At 44.0% G+C, this 24,031-nt stretch overlaps 1 protein-coding gene and 1 long non-coding RNA gene across 3 annotated transcripts in view; both read left to right on the top strand.

The window, feature by feature from the left end:
* Positions 1–281: 281 nt before the first annotated feature.
* On the top strand, positions 282–15,176 carry LOC103876718. 2 transcript variants are annotated; one of them, XR_636066.4, is made up of 4 exons: positions 282–376; positions 7,357–7,528; positions 12,200–12,521; positions 15,025–15,176. It is a non-coding gene; the product is annotated as an uncharacterized LOC103876718 (long non-coding RNA). The 2 variants fall into 2 exon arrangements; XR_636065.4 differs by lacking the exon at positions 15,025–15,176 and having other exon boundaries at positions 12,200–12,826.
* Positions 15,177–18,018: 2,842 nt separating this feature from the next.
* LOC103876717 (translation initiation factor IF-2-like) overlaps positions 18,019–24,031 on the top strand; it is a 24,128-nt gene continuing 18,115 nt past the window's right edge. The window contains exons 1-2 of the mRNA XM_031655591.1: positions 18,019–18,066; positions 18,340–18,483. Coding sequence (XP_031511451.1) covers positions 18,019–18,066; positions 18,340–18,483 — 192 coding nt within the window. The remainder of the gene's footprint in view (positions 18,067–18,339; positions 18,484–24,031) is intronic.

The following is a 24,031-nucleotide window of genomic DNA, read 5'->3' as shown; positions in this document are numbered from 1 at the left end:
AATCATGAAGTGGTTCTATCATTTCAAATGATACACAGGAGGGTTTGCTTTCATCCCACTTTTGGTTGCATTTGATCTCTTCTTTTGGGTCACCTTCTGGCTAGCAGAATACAGTTTCTTGTCATTAGAATTAGACTTCTTGGGTGCTAATATTCCTTGTTTTTTAGATACCTAAACTCATTTCTTTCTTTCTTTCTTTCTTTTTTTTTGGACGAGTCTCACCCTGTTGCACAGGCTGGAGTGCAGTGGTGCCATCTCGGCTCACTGCAACCTCCATTTCCTGGGTTCACGTGATTATCTTGCCTCAGCCTCCCAAGTAGCTGGGATTGCAGGCATAAGCCACCACGCCCAGCCCTCCTTTCTTATGAAATTAAAGGTGAGTTATCAAGTTTAACTGCATATCTGGAATGGTACTATACCCATTTTTCAGAAAATATCCTTTTCTCTAAAGAGTCCCAGGATGTTGAAAATGCTCAGTGCCTGGACCTATTTTCCAAAAAAAGTTTGCATTTCTCATAACTATTCTATTATTAAAAAAGAATTGATGATCTCTTAAAATGTAAAGTTATTTAAAAGTTATTTTGAAGTGAGAGCACAGGTAATTCCTTCTTATAACAAAATATTAAAAATGCCATGGGTGTGTATTGTGAAGAGTTTTAAGTTGCTTTGGAAATACAGCATTTGCATCTTGTATTTTTGATAGTTTAACAAGACATCAAAGCTGCGTTGCAGATGTCTCAGCAAAAATATTTCCATTAATAAGCAGTTCCTAGGGTTAGCAAATTAACATGATCACAAATAGCATGTCAGAAATTTGTATCCCATGTTTATGGAAGTACTTCTTTAACATTTTCCAACTAGTTTATTTTTAACCTCTTTTTTTAGAAGATTAATTTTCTTTTAAAGATTTTATTGATTGGAAGTTACAAAGTTCTTGATATTTCAAAAATAATTCAAGCCCATTGGTTTTGTTTTGGTTAGATTTTTTGAATAGTATAAATTTAGTTACAAACTGCATTAGAACATTATGATTCCAGAAATTACGTGTGAAAGGCAACTCTTTTTTAGCCTTGGAGTTGGTCAGTAGATAAACACCATTCTAGGTCGGGAGGGTGGCTCAGGCCTGTAACTCCAGAACTTCGGGAGGTCAAGGTGGGAGTACTGCTTGAGTGCAGGAGTTTGGGACCAGCCTGGGCAACATAGTGAGACCCTCTCTCTACAAAAAAGTAAAAATTAAAAAAATATTAGCCGGACATGGTGTCACACACCTGAAGTCACAGCTACTTGGGAGGCTGAGGTGGGAGGATGACTTGAGCCCAGGAGTTTGAAGTTGCAGTGAGCTATGATCACATCACTGCACTCCAGCCTGCGTGACAGAGTGAGACTCTGTCTTAAAGAAAACCCAAAACTGTTCTAAATATCATAATTAATTTAATATTTTCTATGATTGAAAAAATTGTTAGATTAAGATTTATCCTATTTTAGCTGTTCTGCCTTATGTTTTTTTTTTACATAAAATCTACCATGTTAGTGGCTGTATTAAGGTTCTCCAGAGACGCAGAAACAATAAAGTGTAGATAGACAGACAGACAGATGGATGCCTAAGAGGAGATTTATTGTGAGAATTGGCTTATGCAATTATGGAGGGTGAGAGGTTCCACAATCTACTGTCTGCAAGCTGAAGAGCCAGGAAAGTTGGTGATGTCACTTAGCCCAAGTCTGAAGCCCTGAGAAATGAAGGGTGAGGGAAATGGGTGGGGGAAGCTGGTGTGTGAGTCCTGGAGTCTGAAGCCTTGAGAACCAGGAGTTCTGAGGTTGAAGGGCAGGAGATGCTGACAGTCCCAGCTCAAGAAGAGAGAGGATTCACCCTTCCTCCACCTTTTTTCCTATTTGGGCCTCGGCAGATCAGGTGATGCCCACCCACGCTGGCGAACGTGCATCTTCCTCACTCAGTCCACTCACGAAAACTCTGACCTCTTCTGGAAACACGCCCACATACAAGCCCAGAAATACTGTTTTACCAACTGTTTGGGCATACCTTGCCCAGACAAGTTGACACATAAAATTAACCCTCACAATATTCATTCACAGATGAGGAACGTGTACTAGTGTTTTCCGAAACAAAGGCAGACATAACGAAACAAAAGACCAAGTGGAGGGCTGGCATCGCCCAGGAACACAGATATGGAATCCATCGCAAGGGGAGGGAGGCAGAATACATGGGCACAGATGTCAGAGTCCACACCCAAAACTACTTTAAGTGTAATACAATTAAAACAAGTGAGTTTTGGGGTATGCACATCATATCTCAACACAACTATTTAAAAATATTTAAAACATTATTTAGTATTATTGAAAATTTTATGAACCTTATTTTACATGAAGGAGAGGAAGAAAAATGTTCCTCATAAACCCATAAACAGGGAGATAGGCAAATACAGGAGAGCAGCCGGGGTGAGAAGGCCATCATCCTGTCTGAGCTCAACTGAACGTAAAATGACAGTAACCCAGATGGTGTGGGACTGGTTTAAGAGTGGACACGCAGATCAATAGAACAGAACAGAGACCCAAAATGTCACCCCCCAAATATATTTTGACAAAGGCACGAAGCAGTTAAATGGATAAAGGATTATTTTCAGCTATCCTTTACATGGATAAATGGTGCTACAACAATTGGATGTTTATATGTTCTCCCTCTTCCCCAAAAGATCCTAGATATAGATCTTAAACCTTACACAAAAATTAACTCAAAAGGAATCATAGATCTACATGTAAAATGCAAAACTATAAAACACTTAGAAGAAAACATCAGAGAAAATCTACATGACCTTGGATTTCATGGGGAGTTTCACAGGCTGTACCAAAAGCATAATCCATAAAACAGGGTCGTGGGCAAACATCTCAGTGCTATAAATCTTGAGATACCCAGCAAACCTGAGAGAGAAGCACAAAGATGAATGGTTATAAACAGGAAAAGGGGATGAAGAAAGTTGATGAATGGGAAGGGGAGCAGCCTCTACAAGACCCCTTTCCCATCAAATTGAGAACTGCTTCCATCCAAGCAAGCCAAATCCTTGGCTTCCTGCAAGCCCAGCCTCGTGAGACCTTTTCAGTTTACTTTGATCCTATTTTCCTACTTATTTAAAAAAATTCAGCTGCAATTAAAGTCACTAATACCTAATCTCACACTTGATTATACTCTGCTCTCTTGTATTAGCTTCTAATTTTACATAAGTGTTGTTTGCCAGAAATTTTGAAATTCTTTCATTTAGGATTTATGTTTCCATTGTTTTTAATCTCCCAAAGTGCAAAGCTCAGTACTCGGGTACCTGAAAGGAAAATACACATGCTTTTAAAAAGGAAGGGTACAGTCTATTCTCACTCTGCTATAAGGACATAACCGAGACTGGGTAATTTATAAAGGAAAAAGATTTAATTGACTCACAGTTCTTCAGGGCTGGGGAGGCCTCAGGCAACTTACAATCATGACAGAAGGGGAGGCAAACATGTCCTTCTTCACAAGGCGGCAGGAAAGAGAAGAATGAGTGCCCAGTGAAGGGGAAAGCCCCTTATAAAACTATCAGATCCCATGAGAACTCACTCACTATCATGAGAACAGCATGGGGGAACCACTCCCATGATTCAATTGTCTCCCACTGGGTCCCTCCCACAACACGTGGGGATTATGGGAACTACAATTCAAGATGAGATTTGGGTGGGGACACAGCCAAACCATATCAGGAAGAAAGAAAACTGAATAGAAAGGGATCTAGAATAGGAGATGGGAAGGAGGGAAAAGATTTCTGGGCTTTCACGCCATTGGAGAGGTCCCGCCATGAGGCCATGGGCTTCCAATCTGCAGAGCTGCCTTTTGTGAGACGAAGCACCAGTACTGCATGGCCTATTTGTTAATTCCTAAATGGATCCCTTTTAGAAAGCAGGAGAGATGGTTGTAAGAGGACACCTAGCTTTCTTTAATACATTATTTAAATAAAAATAATTTTAACAAAGGTAGGTTATTTAAGTTCTTCTCTGTAGCCAGGGGTCAAGCTTAAAGCACAGGTAGAAAGAAGTACTTACGATTTTTTGCTTTGAAATTATTTTATAACTCCTATTATATTCCAGAAATACAAAACAAATCAGTTAATAGGATTGAGGTAGGGAGAAAATTCACATAAGTCTGAACTAAGAGGAGAGGAGATCATAGCAAGGAGTAGCTGGTTAGAAAAACAAGAATAGCCTTACAGCTCCTCCCAAGAAGTCTTCATAGTGTCATCTTACCTTGGGTCTTTCTTGAATGTATTGTGAAATTCTAGAACAGCATACATAACTGTCACAAAAATTTAAAAAACAATCAAAAGTCTAATCTTTTGTAAGTAACTTTTAGATTCCGTTTTTTTTGGGTGGGGGGGCAGGATCTCGCTCTGTCTCTCAGGCTGGAGTGTGGTGGTGCAATCACAGCTCACTGTAGCCTCATACTCCCAGGGTCCTGCCTCAGCCCCTCCCAAGTAGCTGAGACCACAGGTGTGTGCCACCACACCCAGGTAATTTTTAAATTTTTGTAGAGACCAAGGTCTCACTTTGTTACTCAGGCTGGTCTCAAACTCCTGGGCTCAAGCAATCCTCCCACTTCGGCCTCCCAAAGTGCTGGGATTACAGGCATGAGCCACTGGGCCTGGCCAGCTTTTCAATGATTTCGGCCATTACTCCCCTTCCCCTCTTTCACCAGTAGTGAGCATGCACATAAAGCATGGCCTGCAATTCAGTGTGGTGGTTGATTTTGCATGTCAGCTTGACTGGGCCATGGGGTGCCCAGACATTGATTCAGACATTATCCTGGGTGTGTCTCTGAGGGGTTTCTGGATGAGGTTAACACTGGAATGAGGGACCAAGTAAAGCGGATTGCCTTCCCTTGAAGGGGTGGGCCTCATCCAATCAATGGAAGATCTGACTAGAACATACAGACTGAGTAAGAGGGAACTCCTGCCTGCCTGCTGAGCTGGGGCTTTGGTTTTTCTGGCCTTTGGACTTGGATTAAAATATTGGCTCTTCTTGGGTCTCGAGGCTGCCAGCTTTCAGACTGGAGGGGACACCACTGGCAGTCCTGGTTCTCAGACCTTCGAGTCCGGCTAGAACTCCACATCAGCTCCCCCGGGGCCCAGCTTGCTGGCTGCAGAGGCTGGGACTTCTCTGGAGAACTTTGACTAATACAGACTTCACTACTGAGAGTGGCTAAAGGACAGGACTTTAAGAATAAGTTTCCCAAATTGCTTCTGAGGTTTCTGGATTCCCACCCCTACCACCCGCTTTGCTTCTAGACCTAGAACTAGACCCCAGTGCCAGCAGGTCCCTAAAGGTTAGGCACAGTGGGAGCCAGGAGGAGGTGTGCCGCACTCCCAAAGAGTGCCCACGTTTTCTCATGTATATAGAAAGAAACCTGGGAAATGGGTGTGGAGGGACATCAAGAGTGTGAGACGATGCTGGGAGGAGCCTAAGGCCGGAGCAGGCTGAGTTCGTTTTGAGTCTGGCTCGCAGAGCTTCTGCGTTTAACGTTGCAGCTAAGCAAGTTGGAAAGGCTCTCGCAGTTTGGTTGGTTGATTGGCTGAAACATGGACCAAAAGATGACCCACAGCGAGCATATTGGAAATGCTGGACCAAATCTGTATTTTCTTACTATGTTACAATAATAAAGCCAGCATCCATGTAACCAGAGCAAGGTTAAGAAACCGAAATTGTCAGCCAGGAGTGGTGGCTCGTGCCTGTAATCCCTGCACTTGGGGAGGCTGAGGTGGGTGGATCACCTGAGGTCAGGAGTTCGAGGCCAGCCTGGCCAACATGGTGAAACCCTGTTCCTACTAAAAATACAAAAATTAGTCAGGCGTGGTGGCAGGTGCCTGTAGTCCCAGCTACTCAGGAGGCTGAGGAAGGAGAATCGCTTGAGCCTAGGAGGTGGAGGTTGCAGAGAGCCGAGATCACGCCACTGCACTCCAGCCAGCCTGGTGAGTGAACAAGACTCTGTCTCAAAAAAAAAAAAAAAAAAAAAAAAAGAAAGAAACCAAAGTTGTCAGTATCTTAGCAATCACTCATGTGCTTCTTTGGGAGTACCAAAGACAGAACCACTGCCTTGACTTCGTGACAATCTGTATTAGGCTGTTCTCATGCTGCTAAGAAAGACATAGCTGAGCCTGGGTAATTTATAAAGGAAAGAGGTTTAATGGACTCACGGCTTCACAAGGCTGAGGAGGTCTCACAATCTTGGTGGAAGGTGAGTGTGAAGCAAAGTTACATCTTACAAGGTAGCAGGCAAGACAGCGTGTGCAGAGGAACTCTCCTTTATAAAACCTTCAGATCTCCTGAGACTTAGTCACTATCACAAGAACAACACGGGAAAGACCTGCCCCAGTGATTCCATTACTTCTCACTGGGTCCCTCCCACAACGTGTGAGAATTATGGGAGGCAGCTACAATTCAAGATGAGATTTGGGTGGGGACACAGCCAAACCATATCACAACCATTTCCTCACTTACCTTTATAATTTCACCAGTTATGTGTATGTTCCTGAACAACTTTTTTTTTTTCTTTTGAGACAGAGTCTTGCTCTGTAGCCCAGGCTGGAGTGCAGTGGTGCCATCTTGGCTCACCGCAACCTCCACCTCCCAGGCTCAAGTGATTCTCCTGCCTCAGCCTCCTGAGCAGCTGAGATTACAAGTGTGTGCCACCACGCCCAGCTAATTTTGTATTTTTAGTAGAGACGGTGTTTCACCATGTTGGTCAGGCTGGTCTTGAACTGCTGACCTCGTGATCCGCCTGCCTCGGCCTCCCAAAGTGCTGAGATTACGGGCGTGAGCCACTGCGCCCCACCTCTTGAACAACTTTATCTGGTTTTGATCTCATATAAAGAATATCATACTGTTAGTATTTATCCTTGACTTATTTCTGTCACTAAACACTATTTGTGAGGTTTGTTCCTATTGATGTATAGCGATGTGCATCCTATAGATGTATAATAGTGATTATAATTCACTAATTTCCACTGCAGAATAGTACTCTATTGTATAAATATTTATAATTTATCTATTTACTTTATTGGATATTTGGATCGTTCTCCATTTTTATTGCCATGTTTGTATAGATATGTATTTACATGTCTCCATACTTATGGATGCATGATTACAATCTGTTTACGTGTTTACATGTGCAGGAGTTTGGTCTTGGACTTTTCGTGTATAAATTTCTGGGCTTGAGTTACTTAAAAGAAATGTGTATTTTTATAATCAGAAAGAATATTGCAAAAAGAAAAGAATCTTTCAGATTTGTGACGTCTCTGGGCCTCCCCGGGCTAAATCTGTAACCAGAGTCCCGTGGTGCTCATGAAACTTGACGAAGGTGCCAGGAGCTGAGGGTGACAGACGTCCGTGAGTGGAGGTGAGGAGACTGTCCTTGGGAAACAGACTGAAATGGGGACTTTTCAGTTTGGGACCGTGCACGGAGAAGCAGAGGCGACCGATCGGAGGCACAGATGTCGTGGTGAGTGTGCTCGGTAGGCCCTGGAGTTCTGGAGCTCTCAGACCTCTTCCTCTGCCCCTAGGTCAGCTGTCCCCTCTAACACAGCCTATCTAACACAGAATTCAGAATTATCCCCAAACCAACTCTCCCCTCTGCGTTTTCCTTCTTACTGTTGGCACCGTAATTATCTCCGTTTCAGGCTCAGAAATGGAGTGCTGTTCGCTTCCCCTACCCCTCATTCCCTCCTCTCAGCAGTCACCAAGCCCTCCACGCTCCCTCTGCAGCAGCCCTCCCTTGAGGGCATCTCCACCTGGAAGTTAGCCCTCACTATCACCTGCCTCCAGCCTCTCCCCTTCATTCTAGTTTCCACACAAATGCCAAAGACTCCGTCATAGCCATCTCCTGCCCAGCGGTGTTCAGTGACGCCCTGTCCCTTGCAGAATTCGATTCTAATGACCTTAGGTGGATAACCAAGACCCTGTGATATCTGACCCCATCTTACTCCTGTGCAAACTCCATTTCTCAGCTGAAATTGTCCACTTACCGAGCTTTTCCTGAATATTCTGAAGACCTTCAGGAAACTGAAGGAACAGACAGTCCTTATCATTGTGTTTGTCCTCACTCCTTCCTGTGCCCAGAACTCCCCCTCCTTGCTTTGTCTCTTGCGGAAATGCTGTGCTTCTGGACATAGCATCTTCCCCTGAAAGGCAATTGTCCTGGGGGTAACGCTTGAAACTTAAAAACTTACTACAATCCAACGAAGTGTTTATTCATGCAGCCATTGCTGTCATCAAGGTGCTGGGCCGAGGGGCAAACTTGAATTTGTTAACAGAATTTATTCCTGAAAGAGCTGCAATAGTCCAAAACATAATTGGATCTCCAAAGTTTTTGAGAAATGTGATGAATGATGTTAAGAAGAATGTTCTTGTAACTTATGTTCGTGTAACTTATGGAAGCAGAAGAACTCTTGAGCTTAGTAATATTCAGAGGCATGGAGTCTAGTCCAACAGTCTTAATTTGCAAATTTAAAAATCCAGACTCAAAGCGTTCTCCAGCATGTCACAACTTGTTTCACTGTGCAGCAGCATTAATCTCAACAATGTCTAAACTAGTCTTGTTCTAGAAGGCTACAAAATAGAAGAATGTATTAATATGCGTTGGCTGGAAAGGAAGTAATTGTGACTTGAAGCAAAGAATGAGTATCAAGTGTATGTGAAGTCTAATGTTCATGTAAAATTTAAATACATAGAAAAGGGACTTTTGGAACAAAATGACATCGAACGTGAGTGTGGCATGAAATTAAAATTAAACAAGATCTAGAAGATATCAGAGACAATCCAAGTGAGAAGTCAGCCACTTACAGAACCCTGAAAAACGTAAGATCCGTGAATTTGGCCAATTGCTAAGCACTGGGAGTAGGATGGAAGGCTTAACTTGAGAGAGTACATGGCATGTGCTGAAGGACAGCTTGAACCCAAGGTGAGCCTCTCTGAGATCTGTACCATGAAGCTGAGTGACAAGTGGAGAAATCATAAGGCCAAGCATTCGTTCTGGTCTTTCAAAGGAAACTGGACAAAAATAGCCTGGGTTTGAGGAAAACAGTAATTGGCGATGAAAGGTGGTGTCTTCTCTGTGACCCAGAAACAAAGTGTCAAAGTTTGCCCGGGAAAATTACAACATTCCCAAGATCCCCAAAACTGCACATGTCAAAATCCTAAATAAAGAACACATGGCTTTTGTTCCTCTGATATCTATGTATTGCTCCATCCAGGAGTCGAAAAGTCCATCCCTGCCAACGTGCTCACATCCTGGAGGGTGTAAAGGATGCTTCACCACGCACAGCTGAACGGGGCCCCCTGGCTGCTGGCTTCCCATGGTGGGGGCCTGGTGGATGGGGGGTTTCTGAGCAACCATTTCTGGCCAAAATCTATTAGCAGATTTATCACTTAGCTCATGAAGATATTAGCAGGTGTTACACACAAAAACTGGATTGTGGTCCTGTGACCTTAGAAAATCCAACCACATGGGTTGCTTTGTTACATAATTTATTAGAACTTTCAACATAAAATGTGAAACAAGCCCCAAGAAGAGAAAATGTGCATCTCCTGCAAACAGATCCCACCCCAAAGCCTATTCCCCTGAGCACCCTTTAGGGCAGGTTCCATAGAACCAAACACCTTGGGCAATTCCAATAAATCCAACCCACCATTGACCATTTTCAAAACACTATGCTGCCACTGCTTAAATCAATTCCGAAGGAGGAGCCACTGAGGTTCTTCAGAGCACAGGACACTCATCTCGGTCAATCTACGCACATAACCCTGTCTGACACAGAAGGATGGGAGAATAATCACCTGCGTCTCTTTCCTCTCTCTGCTGACACAGGTGTCAACCTACAAGGACAAAGGGCATAGGAAAGGTGGGGACGGCAGGTGAGAGGGTTCAACACTACTGGCTCAGCAGCCTACGAAGGAGATGAGGCGTGGCTAGTGTCTCAGCAGAGAAAGAAGCTACATCCTGGAGGCTTGCAGAAGAGTTCTCCAGAGAATAGTTGATGTGCAGGGTCTCTAAGGCCTGCAAAGGACCTGGAGCCCGGGGGCATCCCTTTGAGGCAGAGGGGAATGTGGGAATGAGACAAGGGAGGGTGACAGAAAGTCTTCACCTGGCCAGGTGAAGCCCCTGCTCCTGCCTGCACAGCAGGTAGCCATGCCTTTGGCCCCACTGAGGGAGGAGTGAGGATGGTGATTCTTTGGAGAACTGGAGGACTTGGTGATGTGGCTGGAGGGCGAGGCACGAGTTTTAAAACAAAGGGATTAGGTAAAATTCTACAATACTGACTAGGTGGGAGTCCTGCTCCCCTACCCTGCGTTCAGGAAGCTGACAGCCAACCTGCATCCCTAAGGCAGAAGACTGGGGGTTTCTACTCAAGGAAAATGGAGTAGTTCTGAATAAGACTGGGCCTGGGATTCAGGGTGTAGTTCTCCCCAGGCCTCAGTGAGGCCCACCAGCTGACAATTCCATCTCATCAACACAGCTGCTGTGTTTTCTATGGAGCTGTTTTGGCTACATGATTGAATATATCCAGGGGTCATCAAAAATTCTAGGAAAGCTTCTAATATAAAAGGGAGTGCCTAAAACAAACAAACGGGGGAAGATAAATAAAGAAATGACATTTGAAGGAAACAGAGGCAATGCAAAGAGCAGAAGAAAACTTAAAAAAAAATCCAATAAATATTTTCAGGGAGCTAACAGAAGATGCTACACCCCAAAACAGAATGCTATATATAAAAATGGAACAATTAGAGAATAAAAATACATTTTGGAAATCAAATAAGGTAGGCAAAATTTAAAATTTAATAGAACGGGTGAAGGATGACGTTCAGAAAATCTCCCATAACGTGGAATTAAATCACAAAAGAAGAATAGGAGGGAAACTTTTTTTTTTTTTTTAAAGTTAGGCAATCTAGGAGATCCAACACCTAACAAACTGCAGTTCTAGAAAAAGTAAATGGAGAGGAGGATTTATCCCAGAACGTTACAGGAAAAGTCCCCAGAAAGAAGGATGTGAGCCTTCATATGGAAAAGGCCCGCTGAATGCCTCACATAGTCAATCAAAACAGTCACACCAATGCACATGATCAAGAAATTTCAGAATCTCTAGGATAAAGAGAGGATTCTGAAAGCTTCCAGAAAAAAAAAAAAAAAAAAGTCATATAAAAATTCACAGGGCCGGGTATGGTGGCTCACGCCTGTAATCCCAGCACTTTGGGAAGCTGAGATAGGTGGATCACCTGAGGTCAGGAGTTTGAGACAAGTCTGGCCGACATGGCGAAACCCCATCTCTACTAAAAAAAACAAAAATTAGTTGGGTGCAGTGGCAGGCGCCTGTAATCTCAGCTACTCAGGAGGCTGAGGCAAGAGAATCGCTTGAGCCTGGGAGGCAGAGGTTGCAGTGAGCCAAGATTGTGCCATTGCACTCCAGCCTGGGAGACTGAGCAAGACTCTGTCTCAAAATAATAATAATAATAATAATAATAATAATAATACTTCACCTACAAATAAAGGAATCATCACTGGAAGCTGGAAGACACTAGAACAAGCCTTTAAAATTTGGAGGGAAAAGTGCCATTCGTCTGATTAACAAATATTCTACTGGTTAACAACACACCAGGGGTTTGGTCTGGGTCCTGCTGCTCCCAGCACAGAAAGCCAATCACTGAGACAACAAGTATTGCCAGGGAAGAAGGCTCTAACTGGGTGCTGCAGCTGAGGAGATGGGAGCTCAGTCTCAAATCCATCTCCTTGATTGACTAAAACTGAGGGCTCACATAGCAGGGAAATAATGTAACTACAGGCAGCTAAACAGGAATTAGGGAGAGGTAAGGAGATGAAAAAGAATGAGGGGGTCTGGCTTTTCATTGTCTGGATGTGGTGATCTGGTGAGTTTCAGTTCCTTGATACTATCTGGGAGGACTGAGGATTGGCTTTCTGGGGAAGGAACTCAGATAAGATGGATGGAAGTTGTCAATTATAAAGGTAATTGACTGTGAGGGTGGATTTCTATGTTTATTTTAAAAGACAATTGAGTGTGGTTCAGACCCAAGAAAAATATCAGTCAAGTGAGAGGGTACAAAAATGGCATTTCTAAGTGTGCATGACTTTAATAGGTTACTTTACATGGCCCTTTCCTAGGAAACTGCTGGAGGGTACACTCTAGTAAAACAGGAGAGTAAACCAACAAAGAGGAAGACATGCTTGAAGTCAAGCACGTCAAGATCATAGCAAGGAGAGACTTCCCATACCAACAGCCAGGAATCCAGGCTGAAGCAGGAGGATGGAAATCTTTATGAAAAACAAGAAACTGGTATGTTTGAGTGTATGGAAATATATTGATTAAACAGGTGACAGATTGGAGAACTGGGGTAAATATTTTTTAAAGGTTAGAGGAAAAAAGACAATTGAGAAAATATGACAATCAGCTTCAGAAAAACAGAAGGTACACGGAAGAAAACAGGTATGGACTTGATTTGCTACCTTGGTTCAATCTAGTTTTAATGAGATAAATGCTAATGTCTGACAACAGCTATGATTATAACCCTGGGAAGGTGAGAGAGGGGATGTGTATGTGTCTGATGATGGAGAGGGCTAAGCTCTCTTCACTGTGGTGGGAGGAAAATGCAGGACCCCTAAGGATGAGCCTAAGGATGATCTGTTGAGCAAGAGCAGTGGACACTATTTTTTTTTTTTTGAGACAGAGTCTTGCTCTGTCGCCCCGGCTGGAGTGCCGTGGCGCGATCTCGGCTCACTGCAAGCTCCGCCTCCCAGGTTCAAGAGATTCTCCTGCCTCAGCCTCCTGAGTAGCTGGGACTACAGGCACCCGCCATCACACCCGGCTAATTTTTTGTATTTTTAGTAGAGACAGGGTTTCACTGTGTTAGCCAGGATGGTCTCGATCTCCTGACCTCGTGATCCACCTGCCTCAGCCTCCCAAAGTGCTGAGATTTCAGGCGTGAGCCACCACACCCGGCCCAGTGGACACTATTGATTTAGATGCTCGGAGGGAAATCCAGGAAATGGCCGCAGCTCTGAAGTTGGTTGCCTTTGGGGAGCGAGACTGATGGGTGCAGAGGGATGGGCCAGAGACTGCTGCTGCTTTTCATTCTAGGCCTTTAGTGTTCTTTGGATTTTTAAATTATGCTCATGTGTGACTTTGTTTAAAAATGAAAATTAAAATGAAGACATACGCATCTAAAGCTACCCAAATTGCATTTCTTTATGGTTACTCCTTAAACCCCGAAGACTTTTCAGGCTGTTTGCAGAAAGCACACTGCTCGTGTCTTCCCGCCATCAGCAGATGCTGGGATGAACGATTAATACTCCAAGTGGAGCCTCCCTTCATTCTGAAGCAAGGCTCTTCAAGCTGGAGGCACACAGGCAGGACGGCTCGAGGGATCCGTCTTCAAGCGTCTGTTCCTTGTTCTCTCCCAGGAGCTGGCTGGCCTGGGAGTACCCCTGTCCCAGGGATCTCGCCCTCCCCTTGCCTCTCAGGTCCAAATCCCTCTCTGTGTTTACCTGAGGTCAACCCCCCTGGGTCCATCAGACAAGGCTACAAGGCTGGCTTGTATACCTTTCCTTTCAAGACGCTCCAAAAGCTGTGGCAGGACTTTGTGTCTCTCCCTGCCTCAGTCGTGCTTCTGTTAGAGGAGGGCTACTTTAGTCCGTGTCAGGACATTCTGAATGTAGATACCCTGCTGAGGGCCAGCAGGAAGGGTGACGGTATTGATGTGATGCCTTCCCGCCTGCTTCCCCAAATTATTGTTTGAAGAAGAATCCCCCGTGAGCAGAGCACCAGTGAGAAAGGCTGGGACGCTGGCTCTGCCTGTACCCATGGGCGCTGGGCTCCTTCCCGACCCGGCATTCCGCAGGGATTAGGATTGACTAGTCAGCGGTGGGGCTGTCAGGGACGCATCACTGACTTGTTTATTTGAATATTGAATGGAAAAATAAAGTTAGCTTTTTTAATAGCAAAAAGTAAGTCTGGGTTGGTTGATTTGACAATGAGGACTCTACCAATTTGTTTTTATGGGTACATTTTGCATAATAATACAGACTATTTCTGTGGCTCCAGTTTTGACAAAAGGTATTTCAAGCCCATAAGATAAAAAGCATTCTTTCTTTTTTCTTTTTCTTTTCTTTTTTTGAGACAGGGTCTCACTTTGTCACCCAGGCTGGAGTGCAGTGGCGTGATCTCGGCTCACCGCAACCTCCACCTCCTGGGTTCAAGTGATTCTCAGGCCTGAGTCACCAGAGTAGCTGAGATTACAGGCGAGTGCCACCATACCTGACCAATTTTTGTATTTTCAGTAGAGACGGGGTTTCACCATGTTGGCCAGGCTGGTCTCGAACTCCTTCCCGACCTCAAGTGATCCGCCTGCCCTGGCCTCCCAAAGTGCTGGGATTAGAGGTGTGAGCCACGCATCTGGCCTAAAAAGCATTCTTTCAAAAACATTCTTTGGGAAAAGGTTTATTGACATGATTCATGTTTCCATTTTCTCAGTCCTTTCTGAGTATAAGCAGCTAGACAGGTGCCTTAAGCAAGAAAGTAAAAGGTAAAAATTAATATTCATTTGATACGTCTTGGTAAGGCCTTTTTACTATGATTCCCAGAAGTGGAGAACGTCAGTGACTCGGCCCTGGGGAAAGGATGGGTGTCCAACCTTTTGGCTTCCCTGGGCCATACTGAAAGAAGAATTGCCTTGGGCCACGCATGAAAAACACAAACACTCACGATAGCTGATGAGTTAAAAAAAAAAAAAAAGGTCTGTGCATTATTTTCGTGGTATCACCACCACAGATAAGCAAAAGAGTCCTTGCATTCCAAGGGCTGGACACCCGTGAAACTTGAAACCATCAATTTCAAATTCTTTACTTTCAGTAAAATTGAAGGCAGATGTACCTGAGTTGTCTTTGGATAGAACCGAAATGGTGACGCTAATGGTTCCCTATGTGATTTCTAGCATATCATTTGGAAGAAGTTGGAATAACCAGTGACATCCTTCCATCAACGCTGCCTCCATTTCCATCTCCTTGTTTATGTGGATAAGTTGCCTTGGCATTTATATCTATACAAATTTTAAAAAAGCAGGAATAAAATTCATGTCGAACTCTGGCTCATTCTACAGAAAGATAATATTCATCTATGGATACTTAAAATAATAAAAAAGACTTAAAAGTAAATAACAGTCTTACTCATCTCATTAATGGAATTATTGACTATAAAATATTATCTTAATGTTTATAAAAACTGTAAGGCATTGAAGAATAATTTGTAATCAGTGGAAATAAAAACATCTATAATTTCTGTATATTTATATATCTTCTTTTTACAGAAAAGTATGACAGGGTAATCAATAAATGATTTTCAAATATAAATATTTATTACATTAGAATAAAATCCTATGGAGGAGATGGAATAGAAACATCAGTTGAGAGATTTAAAAACAATATGAAATATTTGACTCTTAAGGAAGAAATGGTTCTTTCTTGTATTTTAAATATGGGTGATCATAGCTATCCAATGGTGCTGATGTTAAATGGTTAGTGCATTTAAGACAATCATGTAATGATTTTGCATAAAATTTTCTTTTGCATACATTTAAAATAACAAAAATTTTAGATGACAACTTGTGGCAGGCCAGATGTCACTAACACAGGCCTCCATAACAACGTTTCGGCACTGACTGAATGGTTCGATCAAACATTAAAAGCTGAGAAAGCCAGTGCCGTCAAACAAAGGCTGGAGTGTAACAAAAGCCCACCAAGAGTTTTGCCTAGACATTTCCTGGCCCTTAAATCATGACAAAATAATTAAGGAATTCTTAACAGAACCTGTTTAGGATTAAACAAGTTTTATTGGGGGTCTGAAAAAACTCTCCAGGCCTCCACAAACAAGTTTATTGGGGGTCTGAAGAAACTCCCCAAACCTCCGTAATTTAGCAGGAGACAAGATAAGGGTAATCACCCCAGCACCTGGACCCATTTAGATTAAATACGTTTACTGAGGCCCCAGTGACGGTCTTCAAGACTCAGACCTTAGTTACAGATTAGAAGAAGTTAATCACGCATGTCTTTAGAGAAATGCACACTTACATATGTACATATAGCTTAGAAGGTATACAAACTCTGGAAAACTCTGTAATTTTGAGTTGGTCTGCAGATAATTTCCAGGTCTTCTCCCTGTAACTGGTTACAGAAATTTAAACTCCCTTCTCTCTCAGTTCATCTGCATCTCATTATTGGGCTGCAAGAATTAGCAGCCTGACCCTCAGTTTGGTCCGGGAACAAACTCAAAAATGCGTGAGCACATACACGGTTTTTAAAAATCCTATAAGGGGATTACATAAACAAAAATGTTTGAAGAGTATAATTCTAAACTGTTTGATCTTTTACCTTTTCCGATCATGTTCAGGTTATCACTTGCTGTGTAAGAAATATAGAATGGCATAAAACAACAAGTACATATTTTATTGTAGATAGTTATCATAAGTTATTTTTTTTCTTATAGTTCTGCAGTGCTGGGGTCACTGGCCTCAGCCAGGTGTTCTTGCTCAGGTCTTTTAGGCAGGTGTGGTCAGGTGGTGCCCGGGGCTGGAGACATCTCAAAGGCTTCCTCACACAGACGTCTGATGGGTGGCGGTGGCTGTCAGCGGGGATGGCAGCTATTGGTGGCAACCGCTACTCAAGGCCTCTCTCTGCAGCCTGGGATTCCTCACAGAATGGTGGTATATACCAAGTAAATGATTTTTGAAACGTCCAGAGAGAGAACCAGGCAGAGGTCACGTTACCTTTTAAGACCTAGTCTTGGAAGGCACAGAGGGTCACTTCCTTTCATTGCATCTGTGAAAGGGAAATAAATCTTGGGGTCTCAAAATCACTAAGCTAAAGGGAAAAGTCCAGCTGGAAACTGCGTAGGGCAAACCTGCCTCCCTTTCTATTCCAAGTCACCCCTCTACTCACTGGGGTAAATACATATCTGACTGCCTCCTCTGGAGAAGCTCATCAGAAACTCAAAAGATGCGACCATTTGTCCGAGTCATCCCTCCTTTGCTTTGAGTTGTCCCGCCTTTCTGGACCGAACCAATGTCCCTCTTATGTATGTGGGTTGATGTCTCCTGTCTCCCTAAAATGTTTAAAACCAAACTGTGCTGTGAGCACCTTGGATACATGTCCTCAGGACCTCCCGAGGCTGTGTCATGGGCGCACATCCTCAACCTGGGCAAAAAAACTTTCTAAATTAACGGAGACCTGTCTCCAATATTCGGGGTTCACACATCCTAGTGGAGGCAATCACGAAGTCCAGCTCCGCTTCAAGGGCAAAAGACACAGATGCCTCGCTCCTGTTGCAGGAGTGGTGGCGAGGTTCTAGAAGAGCATGTGGGGCCAGAAATATTTTTGCGGCCACAGACATACAAACGGCCACAGATCACTGCAGGGAGAAGGAAGACAAATGCCTCCTACGGACTGATTCCCTCGTGGCAGAAAATGGAACGGAAAGAGACCTCCGCTCCATGCTGGATGTGCCTCAGCTTGATTTTCAAGAGCTGCTCATCTAGAGCAGGAGGGGGAGTTACAGAGCGCGGAACGGAGCTGAAAGGATCCCTTCTTTTGCTTCCAGTGAGACTGAGCGCCAGGTTGTGCAAACGCTTGCTTGCACCTCACAGGGAATAGCCGAGAAAGGGGTAAGATGCCAAGAGCCGCGATCGCTACCACCGCTGTCACCAGCTTTGTGTCTAATGTTGCTTCTGTGGGGTTAGCATAGGGCAGGAAACTGTCTTGGTGGAAAATATTTGAAATCAAGTAGGAATTTTCCTTCAACACGGAGGCCTGCAGCTTCTTTTGGTGTCTAATTGCCTCCATTCACTTCCCCCAGCCCCCCGTGATTTTCACTTAGTTGGAAAATGTCACTTAAAATTCACACCCTTACTATAGTGAAAGAGATGTAAAAAATAGCAATGGCGTTCTTTCCCGACACTGTCACCGTCTCTTGCATGTGGCATCCAGTAAGAGTGTTTTTTCTTTCTATTTCACTGATGACTTGGCTGTGGAATCTCAGAAATCTTGGGCTCTTGCCTATAACTAAGAATATAAAGGCCTTCCACGGAAAATGTTGAAGTATATAAAAATCTTCAATATATGCTATTTTTGGATTGCATATCAACATAAGATTTAGGATTCAACTGCCTCGCTTTCTCTATCTAGATGTTACCAAAAGACGACCACCTTCCTAGGCTGAAACGTGTGGAAATGGCCCATGGCATCTTCACCATTTCCAGAACGTGGCTCCTTTTGTCCACGTTGACCAAGCACTAGGCGTGAAGGTGTCACCTTCAATTGTGAGACTGAAGAATGCCATCAGCTGTGTGTATGTTTCCAGTAATCAAAAGATTTCCCCACCACAGAAAAGCTTCATGCATAAGGTGGGTACAGAACTCCTGAAGTGTATTCCTGGCTATTATACCTCGAAACTCATTTCACCATGTCATTCCACTTATTCTTAGGATAATCATTTCAAGAGCAGAACGTCTTTTGTTTTGTTTTGAGTGGGACAGGGCCTCACTCTGTGACCCAGACTGGAGGGCAGTGGTACAATCAGGGCTCACTGCAGCCTCAACCTCCCCAGGCTCCGGTCATCCTCCTACCTCAGCCTCCTGAGTAGCTGGGACTCCAGGCACACACCACCATGCCTGGCTAATTTTTGTATTTTTTTTTTTTTTTAGAGACAGGGTTTTACCAGGTTCTCCAGGCTGTTCTCAAACTTGCCCAGGATTGCTCAAGCAATCCTCCCGCCTCAGCCTCCAGAAGTGCTGGGATTACAGACATGAGCCACCAGGCCTGGCACAAAACATTTAATAGTATGGTTTTCTACATAGAAATATATACATTCTATTTACATATGTCTATACATTTTATAATGGCAAGGAGAGTTTGGGCATATCTGAAAGATATATGACAAAATAATATATATCATATTTAGTAATATAATATAAATTATATATAATATAAATATAATAAAAATACGTTTCTTTTAGATATGCCAAAATTCTCTCTGCCACTGTAGAAGCAGAAATACTATATTATTAACTACGTCAGCTCAAGTTCCCACGGATAGGTGTTTCAATCAGCTGGGGTATATACTTGGAAAAAGGAAAAGGCTCTAATGAGTTATGATATCCACAATATGTGATCACTTAATATGCTGGTTTCTTGGGTTAGAAAACAAGTTAATTGTGATCTGGTAGATAAGTTTGAAATATCTTGGCTACAACTAAAAAAGACACATATAAACCATTGACATCTAGACATTTCAGCAGCTGGAGGGAATGCCAGAATAATTCCTAAATCTAGAGTTTTAGTGACAAAGCAAGATATGCCTGGAGGAGTTGCATGGCCAAAATTATCTCTGCCATTTCCACCAAATGTTTCTGCAGAGCATTTAAAATGGTGTCTGCAGGAGGAAGTCAGCCATTTCTTAAAGAGGCATTTCCTGCTTGCGAGACCCACGGGATACAGCACTTGCTCGTGATTATGGGGTGTCTAGGCGGAGTTCCATCAGCAGTGAAGGAATCCGGGACGCTTGGCCTGGTCCTGATTCCATTCCACTCCACAGCCCAACGTTTTTCATAAAAATACCTGTGGTGGCCAGCCTCCAAGACTGAGCCCAGATTCGCCTGGACCGCTAATGCCTGGAACACGCACGTGATAACCTCAACGAGCCACTGTGCCAACCATTACGTGTCTGAAGCAAGGTGGAATCCAAACTTAGGACCAGTCACCCATGGTCCACATTCTGGCAGCACAGTCTTTATTCCTGCAGGGCACACACGCTGACTTGCACGGTTGTCAGTTGTGGTGGCGGCTCTCCCCACACCTGAGCTCCTTATGCTCATCTGACACCAGGACCCTGGGTGATCAGTGTTTGCTGGGCTCCAGGACTCATTTGAATGTCACCTCAGGTCATGGCAAAAGTCTCAGGTGCGCTGTGCAGCTAGAATTCAGATGGAAAGGGCCTTGAGGAGTGAACTGGAGCTTGAGCTTCCATCTCGTGCAGGAAGCTCTTCTTCTGCAGCATCCCCAGTGCAGGACCCTATGGCCCCTCCTGGAGCCTGTCTAGGGCAAGAACTCATGAAGTTCTGATTCAGTCCAGCGCATTTATTCACACACTTGACACCTATGTATTGCCTGCTTACCATGTGCCAGGCACTGTGCTAGACCCTGGGATATAGCAGTCTGTTAGGCAGACTGAACTGCTGTCACCTGTTAACCTCAGTCAGGTGTGGAAATTCATTACTGTGGCTCAATTGTGTCTCCCAACACTCATGTGTTGAAAATTTAATCCCCAGTGAAGCAGTGTTGAGAGGTGGGACTTTTAAGAGCTGATTAGGTCATGGGGATTCTGGCCTCACGAATGGATTAATGTCGTTTTTGCGGGAGGGGACTTAGTGGAGGGTGGGTTTGTTATCCAAGCAAGTTTGACTTGAATTCACCCTCTCTTGCTCTCCTACTGTATTAGCCCATTCTCACATTGCTATAAAGAACTACCTGAGACTGGGTAATTTTAAAAGAAAAGATGTTTAATTGGCACATGGTTCCACAGAAAGTATGGCTGGGGAGGCCTCAGGAAGCTTATAATCATGGCAGGAGGTGAAGGGGAAGCTGACACGTCATATCGTGTATGGAATTGGTTCCTTCCAGTGGGTTCTTGGTCTCGCTGACTTCAAGAATGAAGCTGTGGATCTTCGCAGCGTTACAGCTCTTAAAGATGGTGTGTCCGGATGTGTCCAGAGTTTCTTCCTTCAGGTGCGTTTGTGGTCTCACTGACTTCAAGAATGAAGCCACGGACCTTCACAGTGAGTGTTACAGCTCTTAAAGGTGGTGTGAACCCAAAGAGTGAGCAGCAGCAAGATTTATTGTGAAGAGCGAAAGAACAAAGCTTCCACAGCGTGGAAGGGGACCCAAGCAGGTTGCCACTGCTGGTTGGGGTGGCCAGCTTTTATTCCCTTATTTGTCCCCAGCCATGTCCTGCTGATTGGTCTACTTTATAGAGTGCTGATTGGTCCATTTTACAGAGTGCTGATTGGTGCATTTGCAATCTTTTAGCTAGACACAGAGCGCTGATTGGTGCATTTTTACGGAGTGCTTATTGGTGCATTTACAATCCTTTAGCTAGACAGAGAGCGCTGATTGGTGCGTTTTTACAGAGTGCTGATTGGTGTGTTTACAATCCTCTAGCTAGACAGAAAAGTTCTCCAAGTCCCCACTCAACCTAGGAAGTCCAGCTGGCTTCACCTCTCACTATATGGCTGGAGCAGGAGAAGAGAGTGAAGGGGGAGGTGCTACACACTTTCATACAACCAGAGCTTGTGAGAATTCACTCACTATCACAAGAACAGCAAGGAGGAAATCCACTCCCATGACCCAGTCACCTCCTGCCCGACCCCTCCTCCAACATTGAGGATTACAATTCAACATGAGATTTGGGTGGGGATGCAGATCCAAACCATATCATCCACCTTCTGCATGGGAGGACACAACCCTCACCAGATGCTGGTGCCGTGCTCTTGAACTTCCCAGCCTCCAGAACCATAAGCCAAATAAATTTCTGTTCATTATAAATTACCCCCATCTGTGGACAAGATGCTCATTACAAATGCTAAATTATGGAGAGGAACATCTTCTGTAGTTGAGGGAACTCCCAGCTTTCATGCTATGCTTCCTCGTGGCAGTGGAAGATAGATAGCCTCCCATTAGCCCATCACATTCCTGATCCTCACTTTAAAAAGTGGCAGGTCCTCAGGCCACCCACATCAGAACCTACAATGCCTGAGGCATTGGGAGCTGCCCACCCTTCCTCTAATGGAAGCCCCAAAGTGTCACAATCTGCAGAAACATTCAGGACATAAGAGACACACTGCTCTGTGTATGGATGTCAGGCCAGGTCTTTCCTGTTACTCAGGGATCTTCATGAGAACTTGCTGTGAGAAGCCAGTTTCAAGGTCCTCACTGACTGATTGTGCAGGCTTGGTTGCATTTCCCTATGAGCAGGGGCAGTCATATGCATTGGTTCTCAGCCTGCATTAGTTTTCTGTCACTGCCATTATAAATCACCACAGACTGAGCAGCTTAAAATGACACAAATTTAGTGTCTTACAGTCCTGTAGATCAGGAGCCTTACACAGGTCTTGCAGGGTGTGGGCAGGGCTGTGCTTATCCTGGAGGCTCTAGGAGAGAACTTGTTTCCTTGCCTTTTCCCGCTTCTAGAGGCCGCCTCCCTCCATCTACAAACCCAGCAGTATTGCAGTATCTGACCCTTCCTCTGTGGCCTGCTCTAACTATGGATGAAAAAGATCCTCTGTTTTTAAAGACTCCTGTGATTAGACTCAGCCCGCCTGATAATCCAAGAGAATCTCCCTAGCCCAAATCTGTGCCCTTTGTCTCGGTTGCAAAGTCCCTTTGTCATGTGAGGGGAACACATCAGGAGGTTCTGCAGAGGAAGGCATGTGCATCTTTGGGAGGATACTTCTGCCTGCCACACGTGATTGTTTTCCCACCTCTCTCACTCATCTCTGCAGCTTCACTGCTCAGGTTTTACTCCAGAATCCCATTTACTCCCAAATCCAAATTCAGGAAGTTTCTAAAGGATCACTTTTCCTGCATGGCATGGCCGCTCTGCCCCTGTATGTCCTGCGAGCCCATGCTGGTCTCCCTCCTCTTCTATCATCATTTCGTTGCCTCCTCAGGCTTCTGCCCCTGAAGTTCCCACCCTTTCCTCGTCCAATGATTGGCCAGATGCCAGAGCCGCTCACTGAGCTCAGTTTTGATGCCACTCACCTGGTGTTGTGTGTTTCACTGTGTTCTCCACTCCCAATGGCTCCATTGAGGCAATTCTTGCTTCCTGACATGTAATCATGGGTTTCAAGGCTGAGAACTTACATTCACTCTCTCAACATAGCACAGGGCACATAAATCCTTAATATTCGCTTTACTTTTTGACTGACTAACCAAAAAAAAAAATGATAAGAAGAGGACAAAAGGCCTGGGGTAGAGATTCTGAGGACCAGGAATCATGTTGTATAGAGGCTGCCTTAATGTTTATTCCTCATTCAGTCAATCAGTGCTTGTGGTTAATTTCAGTACATAAAATATTGGTTGATTATAAAATAATGCAAGTTAAATAACTTTTTTTTTTTTTTTTGAGACAGGGTCTCACTTTATCACAGAGACTGGAGTGCAGTGGCACAATCATGGCTCACTGCAGCCTCCACCTCCCAGGGCTCAAGTGATCCTCCCATCTCAGCCTCCCAAGTAGCTGGGACTACAGGCAGGGCACCATGCCTGGCTTTTTTTTTTTTTTTTTTTTAAATAGAGATGGGGTCTCATTTTGTTGCCCAGGCTGGTCTCCAACTCTTGGGCTCAAGTGATCCGCCTGCCTTGGCCTCTCAAAGTGTTGGGATTACAGGTGTGAACCACTGTGCCCAGCCAGGAATTTTTAGTAAACATTAAAATTGAACATTAAAATCACCCATGGTCACACAAAGGGACCACTATTAGTTTCTAAAAATGTTTTCCTCCAGTCATATCTTGCTCCTACCCACATGTGCCCTTTCTGTATTATACACAGAAAAAAAGTGGGCATTTATTTAACAAAAATAGAATTAGACCATTTCATGGGTGATTAATGAAACAAAGGGTGGAATAATGTATAAGAGAGTGCTATTGCAAGAAATTTTAAAACTGAAAGTGTGTATTCTGCAAAGGGAAAAAGTTTTGAGAAAGAGAAATTTGAATTATTTTTGAGTCCCTAGGATGACAATAGAAATGTGTGGTCAGGACGGGCACAGTGGCTCACGCCTGTAATCCCAACACTTTGGGAGGCCAAGGCGGGTGGATCACCTGAGGTCAGGAGTTCAAGACCAGCCTGGCCAACATGGCGAAACCCCCTCTCTACTCAAAATACAAAAATTAGCC

Source organism: Papio anubis, chromosome 14 (assembly GCF_008728515.1).
Source record: "Papio anubis isolate 15944 chromosome 14, Panubis1.0, whole genome shotgun sequence".
Taxonomy (NCBI): domain Eukaryota; kingdom Metazoa; phylum Chordata; class Mammalia; order Primates; family Cercopithecidae; genus Papio; species Papio anubis.
This window is presented reverse-complemented; position numbering and strand designations above follow the sequence as displayed.